Source organism: Suricata suricatta, chromosome 12 (genome assembly GCF_006229205.1).
Source record: "Suricata suricatta isolate VVHF042 chromosome 12, meerkat_22Aug2017_6uvM2_HiC, whole genome shotgun sequence".
NCBI classification, from domain to species: Eukaryota; Metazoa; Chordata; class Mammalia; order Carnivora; family Herpestidae; genus Suricata; species Suricata suricatta.
Window position 1 is genome coordinate 15,227,673 of NC_043711.1, and position 20,610 is coordinate 15,248,282.

The following is a 20,610-nucleotide window of genomic DNA, read 5'->3' on the forward strand; positions in this document are numbered from 1 at the left end:
GAGCACCCGGCGCTCGGGACGTGCCTGCGCCCCCGGCCGCCGCGCCTGTGCCGCGGCGCGTCCTTCGGCCGCCACCCTCTCCCGCCAAGCCGGCTTCACCCGGCCCCGTCCAGAGGCTGCTCTCGTCGTCCCGTTTCGGACTTTGGTTGCTTTAGGAGGGGATTTGCTGCTTCTGTTTCTTTTTCCTTTTACGATTTGCAAAAGAGAAAAGAACGCGCACGGCAAGCTGGGCCGGCGAAGCGCCACCAGCCGCCCCCACGTGGACACCTCTGAGGCGAAAGGGAGTTGGAAGCAAACTTGGGCCAGCTGGCCTTGAGGCCTCCTCTCCGGCCGGACTCCCAGGCCCGGGGTCATGACTCTCAGGCCCCGCAGGTGGAAGGCTTTACCTGTCCTGGGCTGGACCTGAGTCCCGCACTGCCTCAGCAACCGCACCATCCCCCTGCAGCCACACACCGGACACCTGGGCTAGGCTCTGACCCCCGCCTGTGACATGGATAAGTACGGCGACCTGGGCCTGGAGGCCAGTAAATTCATTGAGGACCTGAACATGTACGAGGCCTCCAAGGACGGACTCTTCCGAGTGGACAAGGGGGCAGGCAACAACCCCGAGTTCGAGGAAACGCGCAGGGTGTTTGCCACCAAGATGGCCAAGATCCACCTCCAGCAGCAGCAACAGCTCCTGCAGGAGGACACCCTGCCCAGGGGGAGCAGAGGCCCAGTCAATGGCGGGGGCCCCCCGGGCCCACAGATCCGCCGGGACGCCGGTGTGGGCAACAAGCTGACCCTGGACGGTGCTGCCAAGCCCCCTCTCGCTGCCTGCACAGCGGGTCCTGGGACAGCCCCCACCGTCGCCTCTGGGCAGCCCTCGTACCCACCCCAGGACCAGAGGGCCAGGCCGTATGTCCGTGGCACAAGCCACGGCAGCCAGGACTGTGGCTCCAAGGAGAGCGTGGCATGCTGGGAGATGTCTGCCTTCCGCCAGCCGGGCCCCTGTGAGGATCCTTCCTGCCTCACCCACGGAGACTATTATGACAACCTGTCTTTGGCGAGCCCGAAGTGGGCTGATGAACCTGGAGCGTCCCCGGGCATCAGGGGGAGCGTAGGGAGTGGGTGGCCTGGCACCCAAGGGGCTGATGCACCGCTGCCCAAACCCCCCGGGGACCCTCCCCTGTACCAGCCTCAGATCTCCCTGAGCTCCAGCAAGTCATCGGAGAGCGGCCAGGATGGCAGTGGTGGTGGCCGTGGTGGTGAGAAGCCAGCTGGGCTTTGGACTACCGCCTCTTCCCAGCGGGTGGGCCCTGGCCTTTCTTCCCCAGGCCCGGAGAACGGGGCCCTCGTGGGGCCCGCTCAGCCCAGGACCCCTTCTCTCTTAGCACCGTCGGCCCAGAGCTGCCCCAGCCAAGGAGCTCTTCCCAGAACAAACTTGGGGGTGGGGAGTGAGGTTTCGGGCACCATGTCCAAACCCACTGTGGACCCTCAAGCCTGGTTCCAAGATGGACCCAAGTCTTACCTTTCTAGTTCTGCCCCCTCATCCTTACCAGCCAGCACAGACAGTTTGCCGTCGGGGGCGGCCCCTGGACCGGGTCCCAAGCCTGCCTGCACGGACCCTGGCACTGGTCCCAAGCTCAGCCCCACCAGCCTTGTCCATCCAGGGATGTCTACCCCACCTGAGTTATCTTGTAAAGAGGGCCCCTCTGGCTGGGCATCGGACGGCAGTCCCACCAGGGTGAGGCTGCCCTGTCAGACCCTCGTCCCAGGCCCCGAGCTTGGGCCCTCGGCTGCCGAACTGAAGTTAGAAGCGCTCACTCAGCGTCTGGAGCGGGAGATGGGGACTCACCCGAAGGCCGACTACTTTGGTGAGTGAGGGATCGGTGGCAGGCCGACTACTTTGGTGAGTGAGGGATCGGTGGCGTGGCCAGGGTCCCTGCGCTTGGGGGAAGTGCTCCCCATCGGGGACACCGTCGCGCCCCATGAGTGGCATGCTTTTTTTTAATTTGGGCCGTGTGGCTTCCTCTTTCAGCCGCATCTTCTGATTCAGAAACTTGAAAGCATCCCTGAACAGAAAGCGGATCTTGCAGCTGGGCCCTTAGCCACGTGCAGAAGGGCGAAGCTGGGCGGGATTGCCCATGACCGCTCTCAAAAAAGGGAAATGTGGAGATTTGGGGTTTCAGGGGTTCCGGCCGTGCCCCCGGAGCCTCTTGGCAGGGACTGGCTCACGGAGGACTTGAGTGGAAGCAGAGTCTGGGGTCCCGGTACCTCTGAGAGGTCCACCAGCCGGTGGCTGGGCCAGGCTGGTCTGGCTACCTGAAGTCCAGTGGTTGGGCAAGGGCCCTCTCTGGCCGTGTGTGTGTGTGTGTGTGTGTGTGTGTGTGTGTGTGTGCGTGTGCGCGCAGTTGCACTACTAACACGGAAGACTTTGTTCTCTACCCATGGTTCTCAAAGTGTAGTCTCTGGACCAGCGGGATCCCTTCACCTGGGAACTGGTTAGAAATGCAAATGACACAGGGCCCCACCCTAGACAAACTGAAACTTGGAGGCGGGGTGGGAGGGGGTGGGGACGGGGTGGGGGGGCCAATCTGTTCCTGAGACCCATGACTAGCTGAATCCTAACACAGCCGCCCTAGGTTCAAGCCCGCAGCCGGGTAACACCCACCCGTGGCGCCCAGTGGGATGGAAAATTCTCCTTATTGGTTTTACTCACAGGGTCTGGTCTTGTTTTTTTCTCTTTTTGAAATCTCAAACTCTCAGAGGCTGCTGGCTTCAGCTTTTGCTTCTTCACTGCCCAGGGTTTGGAGGCAGCGAGAAAGTCGCTCTCTTGCTCTCTAGGGTAACGATGCCGTGCTCCCATGGGAGAACTAACTAGAAAGGCTATTTTAAGATGAGTCTGACGGTTGTTTTTGTCTTTTTTTTCCCTCCATTTTTGAGCTGTGAATAATTGGAGGCATGATTTCCCCATCTGAGGCCTTGGGAGGCTAAGTCCCGTGAAGGTGGCCGACGTACCGCACGGAGGAGGGCAGGGCGCTGGGAAAGGCCTGCCTGTTTTTAGCCTGCCCTGTTCTTCTGGCCTGAGGGGGCTGGGGGGCTGGGGTCCCAGGTGCCCACGGTTGCACCGTGTTCCTTGTCCCCCCGAAGCCTCATTGGCACCAGCCTGCACGTGGGCACTTGGAAACTCGGGTGACTTTGTTGGTCTAGGTTTCAAAGCACGTGGCACTGTCCCACTGCTCTCTGTCTTTTCCATTGCAGATTCCCCCTGGGGAGTGATACTTAGCTGGAAATACTGTGGGTTTTAAATGTAAACTTATGCAAAATTAAAAAAAATTTTAATCTTTATTTGTGAGAGAAACAGACAGAACATAAGCGGGGGAGGAACAGAGAGAGAAGGAGACACAGAATCCAAAGCAGGCTCCAGGCTCCGAGCTGTCAGCACAGAGCCTGACGCGGGGCTCGAACTCACGAACCTCGAGATCGTGACCTGAGCCGAAGTTGGACACTCAACCGAGGAGCCCCACTTATGCTTCCTTTTTTTATTTCAAACTCCTTAAACAACAAAACAGCAGTTTTCTTTTATCGGGGTGGCAGGTTTACACACCGGATCGGGACCAAGGTTTTCGCTAACACCAGTCATTAACATGGATTTGTTGAGCGCCTGCCTGGGGCCACGCTCTGTTCGAGTCCTCGGTGTACGTACCGAACAGGACAGATGGGGTGGTGGATGGAGACAGGAGATGGACAAAATAAATAATCAAGTCCTGGGGAGAGACACGGCCGGAGGAGGGGGCGGAGCCTGTGGGCGGGTGTTGCCAGAGACATTTCCCATTTTCAATCAGGGGGTCAAGGAACACCCCATCAGGAAGGTGGCATTCAAGGAGGCAACCTCTGCCCCGGGAAAGAGCATTCTCTGTTGGCAGATGGCAGGGGCAAAGGCCCTGGGGCCAGTCTGTGCTGGGCCCTGTGCTGGACACCTACCTTCTACCATTTATTTACTAGTTGCAGCCACCCTGGGAAGCAGCTTCTGTCATTATGCTTGTCTCACCCATGGGGACAGGGACACTAAAGCCCAGGAAGTTAGATGACCTAACAGGCCTTCCAGGGGGCGCCGGGTGGACTGGGAGTTGAGCCCTACGGTGCAGCCGTGACGCCCATGCCTCCAACCAGCACGGCCAAGCTGCCTGCCAAGCACAGATGCAGGAAACTGTTTTACGTAGGTATTTCTTCGTGTGTCTTTGTTTTTATTTAATTGCAGCAAACATTACACACCATAAAATTAACCCATTTAAAGTACGCAGTTCAGCGGCATTTAGTACATTCACGGTATTTTCCAAACATCGACTCTAATAGTTTCAAAACATTTTTGTCACCGCGAAAGGACCCCCCCCCCCCCCCGCCCCAATCCCCATGAAGCAATTAATTGCTCCTTCCAGCCCCTGGGAAGCACCAGTGTGCGTCCTGTCTCTGTGGGTTTATGTATCCGGGGCTGTTTGTATAAATGGAATCCTTGTGTCTTTTTTGGGGAAGAGGGAGAGGGGCCCATCTGTAGGACACAGGCCCAGCTTTGGGACAGACTCCCTCCCGCTGGGCCTCCACTCACACTTCCGTGACCAGCCGTGTGGCCGAGGAGCCTCTGGTGGTCAGTTCTTGGCCCGGCCCCGCCTCACGACCTTGAACAAACCCTATACCCTTCCGGGCCTCACCCCTTCATCCGTGGCACACGTGTCTGCACCGGCTGAGGGGCTCCCCGCACGCATGCCTCCCCGGCCCTAGAGCGGGTGATACTTACAGGACGGGGTCTGCTGCACGCGCGGCGTTTCTTAAGTTGTGATGAACTTGTGTTTGCAAAAAGAAGAGTATCTTTCGAGACAGGGCTCTTCCAGAGAGAGTCAGGGTCCTGTAACCCTTACCGTCGGAGTGGATGAGGCTCCAGCCTGAAGCCAAGCAAGGGTGACTTAGGCGGCTTCCTGGGTCAAACAAAGGCGGCCCTTTGGGTGTTCACGCTGTGGGAAGAGCGTGTGCGTCCCTGCTGCCACCTTTCTGAACGCTTGGGTCTGAAGACACTCAGTTTCCAGGAATTGGTCAACTCCTCTCCAAGGACGCTTCTGGCACTTTCCTTGGCTGTTCTTGTGGGTTTGGTGCGATGTGGGGTCCCAGCCACTGCTTCTCCCTGCTCTTTCTTCCCCATTCCTCCTCTGGGGCCCCTCTGTGTCTCTCTGTCCATGAGGAGAGAGGCAGGGACGGACTCTGGGTGCTGCTTGGAGAGCGTCCGTGGTTTGCAGCGGCTCCTGTTTTCACGCCACTGTTTACACGGCAGAGGAAGAGAAGAGGTCATTGTGGCTTTTGTTGACTCTTTCCTGGCCTCTTCCTCCACAGTCTCCACTGTCTTCCTCACACTGGTTCCCTCCTCCCTTCCCAAGGAAAAAGGACACAAACAAGCCACCTGTCACAGCTTGGGTTTCCCCGGGAAGCTGACTTAGGTGAGGGTGCAGGGGGCTCCCCAAGGGAAGGAGGGGAAGGACGCACGAGTGGGTAGAGGAGGGCTTCAGCCGCCGTGCGCTGTGCGGGCCTGACAGGCCGGGGCCCACCCTGCAGGGAGCTCGGGAGCTGGAAAAGCCCTTCAGAGCTGTCCCGAGCTGTCCCGAGTTGGGGCAAGATGGCTAGGCCTTCACGCTCCCCATAGATCAGTCCTCAAATGTGGGCCGCCCCAGGAAGCACGTGATCTTGGGCATGGTGCCCCCCCCCAACCATGCAGCTGGGACAGAGCCCAAGGGGTGGACAGGCTAGGCTGCCTCCCTGTACAGCCCTGGCAGCCAAGCCACAGCCCCTTGGGTGAAGGGGGATCTGGGCGGCCCATCCGAGGCGCTGCCGTGGAGGCGTCTGGGGGGCTCAGTCGGTTAAGCGTCTGACTTTGGCTCAGGTCATGTACTTGTGGTTCCTGAGTTCAAGCCCCACATCGAGCTCTGTGCCGACAGCTCGGAGCCTGGAGTCTGCCTCGGATTCTGTGTCTCCCTCTCTCTCTGCCCCTCCCCTGCTCATGCGCTCTCTCTCTCTCTCTCTCTCTCTCTCTCTCTCTCTCTCAAAAATAAATAAACTTTAAAAAATTATATTAAAAGAAGGGGGCCGCCACAGCCCTCAGCATTAGGCAGACAAGACCCCTTTTACAGTGACCTTTGGGCTTCACGATTCTAATCCTAGTGACCGTCCGTCGAGTGCCTATGGTGCGGTTGGCATCGGGGATGTGCCGTGTGATAACGTCACAGTCAGACACCAGTGGGCTCTGTTCACAGTTGAGAAACTGAGGCCTAGGACTTGCTCAGGACCACACGGACCTAAGTGGCCGTGCTTCCGCACCGTTGGAGCTCTGACGGCCCCCCAGGTGGTCTCTGACGTGGGTCGGTGTTGTTGCTCTGTTGGCCGCCCCAGATTCACTCCCCACCCGCCCCTGCGGGGACATCGGTGGGCCCTGGGCCTGTGGTGCTCCCCCCCATGCGTTCCCTCCCAGCGGTGGGTCTGGGAAGCAGAGAGAAGCCCATTCTGCCCTGGAGGAGGAGAGGGAGGCTCTGCCAGACTTGGTCAGATGCCAGGGGGCAGAGAGGCAAGAAGGGTCTCCGTCCCCCAGTGATCATCCAGTGAGTGGGCGGAGGGGCTCCTCCCCGCCCCGCCCTGCATGGAGGGAGGAGAGGCCGGCTCTGCCCTTAGTTTTCCAGTCTCCCTTGGACCCTCCTTTTTTTTTTTTTTTAACGTTTATTTATTTTTGAGAGACAGAGAGAGGGAGAGAGAGAAACAGAATCCCAAACAGGCCCCGAGGTGTCAGCAGTGAGCCTGATGCTGGGCTCGAACTCAGGAACTGTGAAATCATGACAGGCCAAAGTCAGATGCTTAACTGACTGAGCCACCCAGGAGCCCCATCCCGTGACCTTCCTGCTGCAGCGGATGACCCACCTCTGCCCAGGAGCCTATAAACAAGTGTGACTCCTCCCGGGAACGGCCCCTCCCCTGCCAGGGGCCAGGGAGGCTGTCCCACGTGATTTCAGGTCACTAGGACGGCAGGAGGATAATTACATACGAGGTCCCCGGAGGAACACGTAAGGGTCCTGTCCGCCTCTTCCCAGCTGATAGTCTCTTCACCCTTGAGCCCTATGTATTGTCTTAATGACCTTGTGAGCATTTCTTATCTGACTTGATTAGCAACAGATGCTAGAAACTGCCGCTTAAATCTCGCCCTGAATGAAAAGTGGGGGGTGGCTTCAGAGCACTTTCCGTGGCTGAAGGCAACAGCATCAGGCAAGCGCCCCGTGGAAACCCGGGACTGGGCCCTGTGTGTGCCCCAGAGGCCGGTGACCCCCCCCAAACAGCAGGCATTGCCCAAACCCAGGCCAGGTGCCGAGGTAGAGAGGAAGGTGGCAGCAGATTGTTAACTGTCTGGCTCTGGGTCGCCGGTGTGACCGAGCGAGGTTTCCTGGGAGCTCACGGCAGACACGCAGCAGACGGTGTGTCCTAATTTGGACCTCACTGAACCCAGGGGTCCGTTGCCTTGGGAGGAAACTCCTGGTCCTCCAGGTCACTCTTGTAAATGGCAGCCGAGGCTGCGTGGCTGTCTGTCGTGGATCGCAGTGCACGTCCTGTGATGTAGGGACACCCAGTCCTTTAGAAGCCGGGCAGCCTGGGTGCACCGTTTTTAGGAGACCCAGTAACCGCCTCAAAATCAGGAAGGCATGTATATTTTGAAGAAATGTTTATTTTGAGAGAGAGAGAGAGAGAGCTCGAGCACATGAGCAGAGTAGGGGCAGAGAGAGAGAGAGACACTCCTAAGCAGGTTCCAATGTAGGGCTTGAACCCACAAACCGTGAGATGATGACCTGAGCTGAAATCAAGAGTCAGATGCTCAACAGACTGAGCCACCCAGGCGTCCAGGAAGGCATGCTTTGTAACTTTTTTTCTACGTGTAGCGTGCACATAGGGTAGGTGCTCACAAAGTGAACGCACCCGTGTAAGCGGATCGAGGCAAGGACACGGGTGGCTGTGACCGCACACTTCCTGCGCTGGAGCCTTTGGGCCCACCCTCGGGCCTCCCCTGGCCGGACTGCGCTCACCGGGCCCATCACACCAGCCTCGCTGTGGTCCCCCAGCTCCTGGAATTCCTCCCTGCCGCAGGGTCCTTGTCCCTGCCCCTCCCTGTCCAGCACCCCCCTGGCGCCCAGAGCTGCCCACCCCTGCGACCCTACTCAGGGTCACCCTGATGAGCCCTGACATTGGTTTCCCACCGTGTGTGCCGTGACCCTCTGCAGTCCTCCCTCTTTGGGATGAATCTCTGTGACCAATCCACAGCATGGGGGCGCTGGGGTGGCTCTGTGGGTTAAGCGTCCAATTTTGACTCAGGTCATGATCTCAAGGTGTATGGGTTCGAGCCCCGCGTCAGGCTCTGCGCTGAACCTGCTTCGAAGTCTGTGTCTCCCTCTCTCTCTGCCCCTCCCCTGCTCACACTCTGTCTCTCTCTCTCTCTCTCTCAAAAATAAATAAACATTTTTTTTTAAAGTTTAAAACATAATAATCCACAGTGTGAAATGGGCCTTATGACGTGGCAGTTCTTGTCAGAGGTTTTTTTTTAAAGTTCTAATTCTTTATAGTTTTTGATTTATGATTCCACATAGGACACGGAACTGGGCGAGGAAGGCCCCACTTGGAGAGTGAGTGAGAGGTTTTTTTTTAAAGTTCTAATTCTTTATAGTTTTTGATTTATGATTCCACATAGGACACGGAACTGGGCGAGGAAGGCCCCACTTGGAGAGTGAGCAGGCCAGGTGTCCTGCGCCTGACTCCCCAGTAGCCCTGGGCGCCACGCCGGGCAAGCCGCTCTCCCTCAGTGCGGAGACCAAGCTGACCTCCGAGGGCTCGTCCCGGCCCGAAGGGCTGTGGCCGTGTCTTTGGGGACCCTCGGATGCCTGGACTTTAGCAGACTGAGTCACCGGGAACGGGACAGGGTCGCTGAGAGCGGTGGCGGGACCTGCCCCGTCCAGGCCTCTGCGGAAGTAGGACGCTTCCGTAGTTTAGTGATGCTTATGTTTTCTGTGGCGAAGGGTAATCGTTTTTCCCTTAGGGACCTGGAAAACACATGCAACCGAAACAACTGAATCGCCGACACGCCGGCCACTCTTAGAAAAATCGGCGTTACGACTTTCTGCAGAGAGTTTCCAATGCCCAGTCGTGGCCAGAACCCGCTGTGATTTGGGGTGCCTCTTGGGGTGCATCATATGCTGCCGTTCTTGGCTCCCCGGCCGGACACAGAAGCCGGGGGTCACTTTGCTGGGCAGAGCGTGTCTGAGGAGAGTGAGATTCCGAAGGAAAGATCTCTAGGAAAGCATCAGACTCAAGGGCTGCTGGTGTTACACGGGTTGCCCACCCCGAGGCCTCTTGGGGCTCTCGTTCTAACTAAACGCGGGGTCCTCGGTCCAGGCGGACAGTGGTAGCACTGGCTGTGGGGTTCACTGACCTTGCTTTCGCTGGCGTGGCCCAGGCTTTCTCCCTGGACTCGTGTGTTGTCCTTGGTGGTGCTGGGCCACCGGACACTGGAGAGTGGCCTTGGGGCCCCACATAGCGGGTGCTCAGTGGCTGTCCTGCTGGAGGAGTGGGGGGCCTTCTGCTGGGGTGTGACAGGAGCAAGGAAGAGACTTGTAGCCGGGGTTACGGCTCTGAGATAGTTTTGCTAAAATGAGTCGCTCTGGGCCAGGTACTTTTCCATCCTTTCACATGCATTGGCTTGTTCGATCCTTGCAATAACCATATTTCACTAGCCCCATTTTATAGGTGGGCAAACTGAGACACAAAAAATACTTTCATTGAGGGGCGAGGCTGACTGAGTCCGAGATCGTGACTCTCAGCTCCTGGAGGCACAGTGGCTTTCGGACAAGGGGACTTCAGGGTGAATGTGGCCCTGAGTAGGTCAGGGCTGAGGTCCTCCCCCGCTGTGGTGGAGCCATGAGGGAGGAGGGACACAGGGGTGCCCAAGCCGGCCGGAGGCGCCGGATCCCCTCTCGCAGCCAGGATTGGCACCAGCTTCCTTTCCAGGCCAGGAGCCCGTGCCCGGACCAACACCTCCCTGCAGGGCAGAGATGGAAGCATGAGGTTCAGAGGGACCCACGGGACCCAGGCAGTGACTTTGACTGCCCGTGACCCCTTAGACTCCTAACTTCTTGTGTTCCTCTGACGGGTGTGGGTCAGGGCGAGCAGGCCATGTTCTTGGGGAGCTTGTGACACCCCCAAGGGTTGTGGGCAAGCATAGCGGTGTGCCAGGGTGCCTTGGGCTAAGGATCAGTGTCCGGCACCTGGGTGTCTCAGCCAGTAAGCCTCCGACTTTGATTCAGGTCATCTCCTCACGGTTCGAGTTCACATCCCACATCGGATGAGCTCGAGCCCCACTTTGGGTGAGCCCTGCTTCTCTCTCTCTTTCTGTCTGCCTCTCCTGAAATTCTAGCTCTCTCTGCCCCTCATCCACTTGCACCCTCTCTCTCTCTCAAAAAAAAAAAAAAGGATCAGCGTCAACCCCGGAGTGTGTGCAGAGATGCTTACAAGCAAACCGTTGGATGCAACGATGCTTAGAGCCCATCCGGCAATCGGAACAGAAACCTGCCCCGAAAACGAAGCAGGCCTCCGATTCCCGAGGCGCACAAGGGCAGGGGCAGCACTCGCCTGCACATATTTATATCTGCTTCAGGTTTTGTTTTTCATTTGTCCCCTCCCAGGGGAAGCAGCTGGCCACGGAATGTCAGGGTCATGCTGGGCTGAAGACTTTCTGCTCGAGTGTTTCCAAGGGAATACTGTAGGGACCACAGCCAGGCTATTTTTAAGTTTTGAGAGCCATGAGTTTAGACTTGGCCGAGTTCCCTCCTCATCTTTCTTGGTCTGTGACTCAACTCTGCGCGTCCCAGGAGAGCGAGAGGGCCGGTTACTCCCGGTTACTGGAAGTCTGTTGGGAGCGTATCAGGGACCTCCAGCTTTTCTCCCCCACACATGTATCTGCAGCATATAGAAAGTTCTGGAAGTCTGCCCTGCGCTGTCTGTCTCTGGAGAGGAGGGGCCTGGAGTTCAGTGTGCATCTGCCCTTCAGGCAACCCTGGGAAGGGTAAAGACCCAGATAATTTGAGGACGAGAGTATATGACACCTGCATATAATGCAGGCCCTGCGTCTGGGGGCGCACGCGCATCTCACTGGGCTTTGGCCCGGACAGCATGTGCCGGTCGGTCACTTTGGCATGCAGATAGTAGCATGCTTGCCTTTTGCTGACCAAGGCCCCTCTGACCATAATAGCAGCCTCCCTGCTCTCTGGAGCCTCCCGTCCAGCAGGGTGGGACCAAGCTGTGGCCGTGTTTGCTCACATGATGGTCAGGCCTCGCCCAGGGCATCCGGGTAGAGCTTTCCCATCTGTTGAAATGTCACTTGTCCTGTTCCTCTCTCTCCCTCTGTGGCTTGCGTTGCTTCCTGATGAGGCAGGGAGGTATCGAATTTAGAGAGATGGACCCAGGGCGGCCCAGCTGACGGCTGGCCACGGCGGACTCTGGGGCGTCTGCTGACAGAGGCCCCTTCACCGTAAATGTGCTGGCGGCCGGCCTGCCTGTGCTGCTCGCCGACCGTGCCAGCTTGGGCATCTGGCTTCCCTTTTTTTGCCCTCAGTTTCCTCACCTCCTGGGGACTGGATGTCCCATGCTCTTTATAATTCTATTCCCTTCCCCCATGCTCCAAGCCAGTGACCGGTTCAGGGCTCCGGGCAGAGAAGCCAGGAACAAAGCATGTGTAAATGCACACTCCCTGGGCAGCTGGCCAGTGGTCAGTGATGGCAGGCACTTCTTTGAGGTGGCCCTGCCGGGTCCCTCCGTGAGGTCACTGTCCCCAACCAGAGTGACCCTGAAATGCCCTTCTCCCAGTTGGAGTGGTCTTCATCGGCTTCACTCATGAAATCAAATCTATATTCTTGGGGGAAAAATCTTAAGCTCATATAAAGTGGCACTTGGGAATAATAAGGAAAATGAAGAAGTAAAATCAAACACGAAATTAGAGATAAGTTTCAAAGTACAAAACACAGGGCCTAGTCTGTGGAAGAATAAGAAGTTAAGATGTTTCAGGGGCGCCTGGGGGGCTCAGTCGGTTGAGCGTCTGGCTTCGGCTCAGGTCATGATCTCATAGTTTGTGGGTTCAAGCCCCGTGTCGGGCCCTGTGCTGACAGCTCAGAGCCTGGAGCCTGCTTCCGATTCTGTCTCCCTCTCTCTGCCCCTCCCCCCGTCTCAAAAATAAATAAAAACTTAAAAAAAGAAGTTAAGACGTTTCAGTTACAAAGGCACCATTGCCTCGGTAGTGGTGGACTGGGAAACTGTGGATGCCACAGGTGCCCTTGCTCTGTCCCCTTGTGCCGGGCAGTGGCTTGATGCCCTGACCGCCTCTCCCCGTGGGAGGCTGAGCTGAAGGCTGGGACTCGGGTCACATGACTGGTGGGAGGTGGGCCACACAGCTGAACGTTGGAGGTGCTGAACCTCCAGTGTCTTCTAAACTTGGGAGACGGTCTGTTCCTTGGGGTGGACTTGAACTTGGCCACATTCTGAGGAGAAGGGATTTCCAGCCAGGGAGCATGTAACCTGGGTGAGTCTCTGGACCGTTCCCGTCTTAGCTCAGCCACGTGGAGCTCTGGAGTCCTGAAGCTCGGGTTGTTGGCGTGACCCCCGCAACTGGGTCACCAGCTTTCCTGGGGGGCCCCAGGACCCTCGCCTGTCCCTCCCCCACCTTTGTCGCGCACCATATCCAGTTCCAGGCCCAGATAACATACTCCTTCTAGTATGTCATTATGAAACACCAGCTGTATACAGGAGACAGAATTAGGATTCGCGGGGCATCCTTTGTGCCCAGACCTGTTGCTTAGCTCCCCGTCTGCTGGAATGTGGGCTCCTTGAGGGGGGGTGGGTGTCTGTTCCGTTCACCCTTGTAGCCCCGGGCCCAGCGCAGTGGCCGGCACACAGCAGGTGTGCGGTGAGGACTTGCTGAGCGAGTGAACAAACACCGTGGCCAAGGAGGGATGAGGAGAGCCCCGACTCCCCCCTGACCGCCTGCCCTCGGAGTGGGGGCGTTCCTGCTGTGGCGGGTGCACACTCCGGGGCCCCTGCACAGCCCCCTGCACGTGCCCGGGCGAGTGCTGGAGGCAGGGGCACCAGGCTTGCTGGCCCACCTCACCCTGGCCAGCAGCACTCGCACCAGCTCTCCCGCCCGGGTAGAAGGTGCTCCGGGTGGCCCAGGACCCGAGTGGCAGGAAGGGGCGGGGATGCCGTGGTCTGGGTGGAACCTTTGCAGAGCTCCAGGGACCAGAGTCCTGGGGAAGTTTGGACGGGAGCCAGGGGGATGCGCTGGCGGACGTGTGCATTCATACCGTACCAAAGTCAGAACTTGCGGCCCTGCTGTGGGCTCTGGATCTGCCCTGGGGAAGACTTCGACAGCCTTGTGCCTCAGTTTCCCCGTCAGGAAAGTGCAGCCATGGCTGTTGGGAATTAATTAACATAGATCTGTACTGTCCAGGAGCTGGGAAGGACTTCAAAGCATGCTGGTCCCCGTGAGGTGTGGTGGTATCTCCTCTGGGCCAGACTTCATATGGTGAAAAAATGTCAAATAGCTCGTTCATATTTCTACATTGATCCTATGTTTAGTGTTTGTTTATTTATTTACATTTGAGAGTACAAGCAGGGACAGGCAGAGGGGGGGCGGACAGAGGATCTCAAGCAGGCTCCAAGCTGTCAGCACACAACCTGACCTGGGGCTCGAACTCATGAACTGCGAGATTAGGCCCTGAGCCAAAGTCAGATGCTTGTCCAACTGAGCCACCCTGGTGCCCCGACATTGATTCTGTGTTTATTTATTTATTTATTTAGGTTTTTTATTTATTATTGAGAGACAGAGACAGCACGAGCAGGGGAGGGTTAGAGAGAGAGGGAGACACAGAATCCGAAGCAGGCTCCAGGCTCTGAGCTGTCAGCACACAGCCCAAGTGGGGCTCAGACCCACAAACCATGAGATCCTGACCTGAGCTGAAGCCGGACGCTCAATCAACTGAGCCATCCAGGCGCCCCTGATTCTGTTTAAACAAGAATACTTTGGACGCCCCTGGGTGGCTCTGTTGGCTAAGTGACCGGCTCTTGATATCGGCTCAGGTCATGATTGCACGTTTCGGGGGATCAAGCCCGGTGTCAGCCTCTATGCTGACGGCTCAGAGCCTGCTTGGGATTTTCTCTCTTCCTCTCTCTCTGCCCCTCCCCCCCCTTCTGTCACTCAAATAAATAAACATTAAAAAAGAGACTCCTTTAGATGTATCGGGCTAAGTAAAATATATCATTCAAATTAGTGTGACCCACTTTTACTTTTGAAGAGTGGCTCTTTGAAAATCCAAAATGACACGTGGCATGCCCTGGTTTTCTGTCGGTCGGGGCTTCGCGAAGCCTTCGGAGGACGGCCTGTGACGGCCGCTCACTGTGTTGGCGGTTACCGGGATTGTTGCCCAAATACCAGAGCGTCCTTACCTTGTCCCGTCTGAAAGCCGTACTCGCTTGGTTTGTTCAGACCCGTAGATGCTTAAACAAAACGCTGGTGGTTTGTCCAGTCGCCACCGCCCCGACATGAGCCCCCGGAGCCCGGGTGCCCGCCGCAGGGGATGACGAGGTGGCCCTCACGGCCCCTGACGCGTCTGTTCTGATGGAGGAAGAAGGTCGTCGGGGATCTGAGCAGGTGGTCACTGCAGCTGAGTCCGAGTTCCAGGACCTGAGAAACACATTGTCACGGGAGGACAGGAGGGGCATCCAAGGGGACCTCCCATCCCCTCGCTGTCCTTCGAGAAAGGAACGATGGTGTTTCCCCTAAGAGAGGTGGGGGAAGGCCCTCTGGGATTGGGGCCACCAGGGGGCCCACACCCTGCACCTGTGGAGGTCTTGCCTGGGTGTTTTGGGGGGGCGGGTGGCCAAGTTGGGTGCTTTCCAAGCAGCCTCCAGGGCCTGTCCGCCTTCCCCTCTGGCGGTGGGGCTTAGACAGAGGCCCTTGGGTGGCTGGCCTCGGCGGTCGGTGGGCGTTAGAGCCAGCCGTCCCTCCTCTGCCTGTGGCCCCGGGCTGTGACCCATCGGTGCTGTGTGGGTGTGAGGGGAGGCGGCCCTGCCTGAGTTTACAGCCAGAGAGCAAAGGAAGGGAAGCGGGGAGGGCAGCAGGAAGGGGGCAGCCGGTGCGGAGCAGGCCGTCCGGGCCGCAGCCCAGCTGTGCGCTCTGTTTGTGGGGTTCCGGGCTCTGCACTGGGGTCCGAGGGCAGGCCCGGGGCCTTTCTGCTGCGTGGCCTTTTCTGACCCAGCCGTGGAAGTGGCTTCGTGTCACTTCTGCTGCGCACCATGGGTGAAAGCAGTCGCCGGCCCTCCCCCACTCAGGGGAAGGGGTGGCAGACCCCTCCCACCTCTGGATGGAAGGGACCTCGAGGAATTTGTGGCTGTGTTTTTATTTTTTTTTATTTAATTTAATTTAATTTTTATTTTTTAAAGTCTTTTTTTGAGAGAGAGAGAGAACGAGCAGTAGTTGCGAAGAGGCAGAGAGAGAAGGAGAGAGAGAATCCCAAGCGGGCTCTGCAGCGTGGAGCCCAGTGTGGGGCTCAGACTCCCGAACTGTGAGGTCAGAACCTGAGCCGAAACCAAGAGCCGGACGCTTAACTGACTGAGCCACCCAGGTGCCCCGTGTGTGGCTGTGTTTTTAAAAAGTTACTCTTGGGGCGCCTGGGTGGCTCAGTTGGTTAAGCGTCTGACTTCGATTTAGGTCATGATCTTGCGGTTCGTGGGTTCAAGCTGCGGTTCGTGGGTTCAAGCCCGGCGTCAGGCTCTGTGCTGACAGTGCAGAGCCTGGAGCCTGCTTCCGATTCTGTCTCCCTCTCTCTGTGCCCCTCCCCCACTCATGCATGCACTCTCTCTATCCTCTCTCTCTCTTAAAAATAAATATTAAAAATTTTAATACGGTATTTTTAAACAGAAACGGATAAAACAAGGTTATGCACTGCCCGGTTGATGCAAATGTTATGATCAGACAGTGGCGGGAACCTAACCCTGCTTTTCCTTCCGGGAGGGGGGTGCGTTTTCACTATTTGCTACTTTGGTATTTGCGGTGACTTCGTGGAATGTTATGCTGTGAAGATCGAGAGTTGACTGTAGTGCTCGTTTGTCTGGCTTGATACACTCGGAGAATGTCTGTGAAACCCACCTCTGTCGTCTGTGCGTATCAGATGTTTGTCCTTTAAAAAAAATATTTTTTTTTTGGCAAGTAGTATTCTGTCTGTGAGTGCACCACAGTTTGCTTTTCTGTTTGCCTCTTGGGGCGTGTTTGTCTTCGTTCACTCTCGGGCTGAGTAAGTCGGCTGTGGTCGTCTGTGTGGAGACACCTGGCCCGTCTCCCGGGTAAAGACCCAGCAGTGGAGCCGCTGGCCCATAGAGTAGGCGTGTGTTTACCTTTCTCAGCCGCTGCCAGAGAGCTTCCCGAAGGGGCTGGGCCGGTTAGCGTTCCCCCAAACAGGGTGTGAGAGCCCCGCTTCTGTTCTTGACGCGCTGTTTCGGGGGTTCCTTTGGGCTCCGCTCCGCCGGTCACTTCCTAAGCCAGCTCCTCTCCGAGGAAGATGCTTGGCTGACGCCCTTCCAGGTCCTTCTGTTGAAATACTGTCTTCACAGCCGAGTTTCATCCCTTTTTTGGTAGTTACTCTACTGTCACAGGGTCTGATTTTTTTTATTTTTAATTTAAAAAATTTTTACATGTTTTTTGTTTATTTTTGCGAGACAGAGAAAGCGTGAGTAGGGGAGGGGCAGAGAGAGAAGGAGACACAGAATCTGAAGCAGGCTCCAGGCTCTGAGCTGTCAGCACAGAGCCCGACGCAGGGCTCGAACCCACAAACCATGAGATCATGACCTGAGTTGAAGCTGGATGCTCAACCGACTGAACCATCCAGGCGCCCCTATTTTTAATATTTTTTAGTCTTTTTAATTTATGTTTGAGAGAGAGAGAGCGCACGCGTGCAAGTGGGAGAGGGGCAGAGAGAGAGGGAGACACAGAATCCGAAGCAGGCTCCAGGCTACGAGCTGTCAGCACAGAGCCCTACGCGGGGCTTGAACCCACGAACCTTGAGACCATGACCTGAGCCAAAGCCCGACACTCAACTGACTGAGCCACCCAGGCGCCCCTGATTTTTTCCCCCCACCAGCTTTCACTAATGCAGAGCATTATGGATTTCGCCGTTTCCCCAAATTCATGCGCAACCAACTGTGGGAAAGTCAGAAACTGTGCAGACGAAAATGATAATAAAAGGATCATTCCCTGAGGGGTGATCACTGTTAAGAGGCAGCCTTTTGTTTTGACACACGGCTGTTTAAGCATCTGCGGGAAGGAGCGTGACTCGAGCGTGAACCGTGTTGGAGCAGTGAGTGTTTGGAGAGAATTACACTGGCGGCGGCCCCGGGAGGACACGAAGCTCCAGCTCAGACGCCAGCGAGTGAAGCCTTTTCCCCTTGAGCAGCTGGCTGGAAATGCCCCTTGCATTTGGTTTCTGGTACTTTCTGGGAGACTTCATGTCACCCCGGTGGCTTGATTTTTTTGAAGGCTGGCCAGCATCTAATTTTATGCAAGTTATTACAGGATCAGAATGGAGAGTGGGGGGGGGCCCTGCCCTCACCCCCCTCCACCCCGTGTCTCGGGGAACTCTTATCCAGACCCTCGGACAAACCCTCTTGATTCCTCTGGGGAACCAGCAGTGGGAGGGGCTCTCTCTCCAGGGCAGCTTCTGGTGGTTAGAAAGTCTTTTCTTCTGGGGGCACCTGGGTGGCTCAGTCGGTTAAGCATCTGATTTCTCGGTTTCTGCTCAGGTCATGATCTCACAGCCTGTGAGTTCGAGACCCGCATTGCGCTCTGTGCTGACAGCGTGGAGCCTGCTTGGCATTCTCTCTCTCCTTCTTTCTCTGCTTCTCCTCTGCTTGCTCTCTCTCTCTCTCTCTCTCTCTCTCTCTCTCTTTCTCTCTCTCAAAATAGATTTAAAAAACTTAAAAAAAAAGAAGATTCCTTCTGTCTGGCCAGCAAGCAGTCTAATTTAGGATCTGGTCCCAGCAGCAGCTGGGGTGATCCCGTTAAAACAGAACCAGGTCCTGTCACTCCGGAGCCCGGAAAGAATCCTCATGCCCTTCCTCCCGTTCCAAACTCACAGCAAGGTCGCGTCTGTGTCTGCAGCACATACGGCTGGCCTGTGCTGCAGATTCTCAACGACACAGCCCTCAAAAGCAGTGCTTTCGCCTTTTCTCAGAAAGGGAAACTGACGAAGTCCCCCGTGTCAGCCTCTCAGTCAATCAGCAGATGGTGCCAAAGGCCCCTGTTTAGTGGTGGGGACTCGGACCCAGTCCCCCCACATTGTTCCCACGCAAGGCTTGGGGCCGGTTACAGAAGGAGGGCTGTGCCAGGCGCTTCGCCAGCCCATCTCACGCTCCCAGCGGCCCACAGAGTGCCCAGCACTGTTTCTTGGTTTGAAGACGGGAACAGAGCAAGGAAGTCGCTCGTCCAAGGCTGCGCACTGGGTTAGCTGCAGAACTGAGCAAAGAGTGCTTCTAGGCTCTGTGTTTGTCCCAAGGGGCAAAGCGTGGGTGGTGGTACTCTCCTAGCTGGCACGGAGGGGGCAGACCCTCCCCAGCCTGCTGTCTCCTGCTCTTAGCTCCCTGGGCTCTGTTTGGAAGTTGGAGAGCACAGACCCCGCCCCCCTCAAGTTTAAAGTTTCCACCACCTTGGCATTCTTTTCCTTTTCTGTTACACCCTTTTTCCTTCTTTGGTGAATGCATCGTTAAAGCATCTCTGAAAGCAGCTTTGTGTTATTCTAAAATCTTTTTTTAAACATTTGTTTATTTGTTTTAATTTTTCTAATGTTTATTTATTTTTGAGAGAGAGAGAAAGACAGCATGAGCAAGGGAGTGTCAGAGAGAGAGGGAGACACAGAATCTGAAGACAGGCTCCAGGCTCCGACCTGTCAGCACAGAGCCTGATGTCGAACTCATGACATGTGAGATCATGACCTGACCGGGTCAGACACTTAACCCACTGAGCCCCCAGGCGCCCTTATTTATTTATTTATTTATTTATTTATTTATTTATTTTTGAGGTGGGGGAGGGGCAGAGAAAGGGAGACAGAGGATCCAAAGCGGGCTCTGTGCCGACAGCAGAATCCACGGACCGCGAGATCACCACCTGAGCTGAAGTTGGACCCTTGAGCAACTGAGCCCCCCAGGTGCCCCCAGCCTTGTTGTGTTATAATGAAGAAAGTTTAGGATTTTATTTTTTCCTTAAAAAAAAAAAAGGCTTTTCTTTCTGATTCTCCTTGGTTAGCTGTGGCCGTGGCATTGGGCCACAGTCTGGGGTGAGGGTGTCTCACTGAAGTGACTAATCAGAACCTCACTGTGCCTCAACATCCCTTCTGAACCCAGTGTGCACCCTGCACTCAGCCTGCTCTATCATCCATGGTTGGGGTGTGGGATGGGATCCTGGTCCAGATAAAAGGACATTAGTGGGACAATTGGTAAAATTTGTAAAATTTGAAGAAGGTCTGTAGTTTAGTGTATGTATTGCATATCCATATGTGTGTATGTATACACACACGCCTATGCGAGCATGTGTTTATCAGTGTTATTTTTCTGAACTTTGGTAATTAGAATCATACAAATGTTAACATTTAGGAAATCTGGATAAAGGGCATATAGGAAGTTTTTGTACTACCTTTATAACTTGTTTTGGTAAGTCTGCAAAGACATGAGAAGCCTGTGGAAGGTGAAGGAGCCTGGAGGTGGCGGGGTGGGTGTGGCGTCAGCAACTCCACGCTTAGGCGGGCTGTGAGCCCACAGCGCGCTCTGAGGACTTTGAACTTCACCTGGAGGTATCAGACACTGAGCATTTTTAAGTAGGAGCATGATGTGGTGAATATACGTTAAATTTTAAACATTCTTTAAGTCTTAAAAAAAATCCACCACTTTTTCTGAATACGAAGGTAATATATCTTCATTGTAGAATAACAAATGCCTAAGAGCTTAAGGAAAAGGGGTGTGTGAGTGGCTCAGTCGGTTAAGCATCCGACTCAGGTCATGGTCTCATGATTCGTGAGTTTGAGCCCCACATGGGGCTTGGTGCTGATATAGGGCAGAGCCTGCTTGGGATTCTGTCTCTCCCTCTCTCTGCCCCTTCCTGCTCTCTCACTCTCAAAATAAATAAATGAAAAAAAAGAAATAAAATAAACATCCATAACTATTCTTCATAGCAAATCTGCATATATAAATACTTATAGAAAACAATGCACCATGCACGTACTGCCTGGTGGTCTCCTTTCCCTTTTTAAAAAATTTTTTTAAATGTTTTTATTTATTTTTGAGAGAGAGAGAGAGACAGAGACAGCATGAGCAGGGGAGGGTCAGAGAGAAGGAGACACAGAATCCAAAGACAGGCTCCAGGCTCTGAGCTAGCTGTCAGCACAGAGCCCGACGCGGGGCTTGAACCGTGAGATCATGACCTGAGCTGAAGTCAGCCGCTTAACCGACTGAGCCACCCAGGCGCGCCCCCCCCCC

At 55.7% G+C, this 20,610-nt stretch overlaps 1 protein-coding gene across 1 annotated transcript in view; it reads left to right on the forward strand.

Annotated features, from left to right (window-relative positions):
- The first annotated feature begins 6 nt into the window (after positions 1-6).
- The window catches only part of LIMD1 (LIM domains containing 1), a 62,143-nt gene continuing 41,539 nt past the window's right edge, over positions 7-20,610 (forward strand). The window contains exon 1 of the mRNA XM_029918101.1: positions 7-1,856. Within this exon, the coding sequence (XP_029773961.1) occupies positions 491-1,856 (1,366 nt within the window). The 5' untranslated portion in view covers positions 7-490. The remainder of the gene's footprint in view (positions 1,857-20,610) is intronic.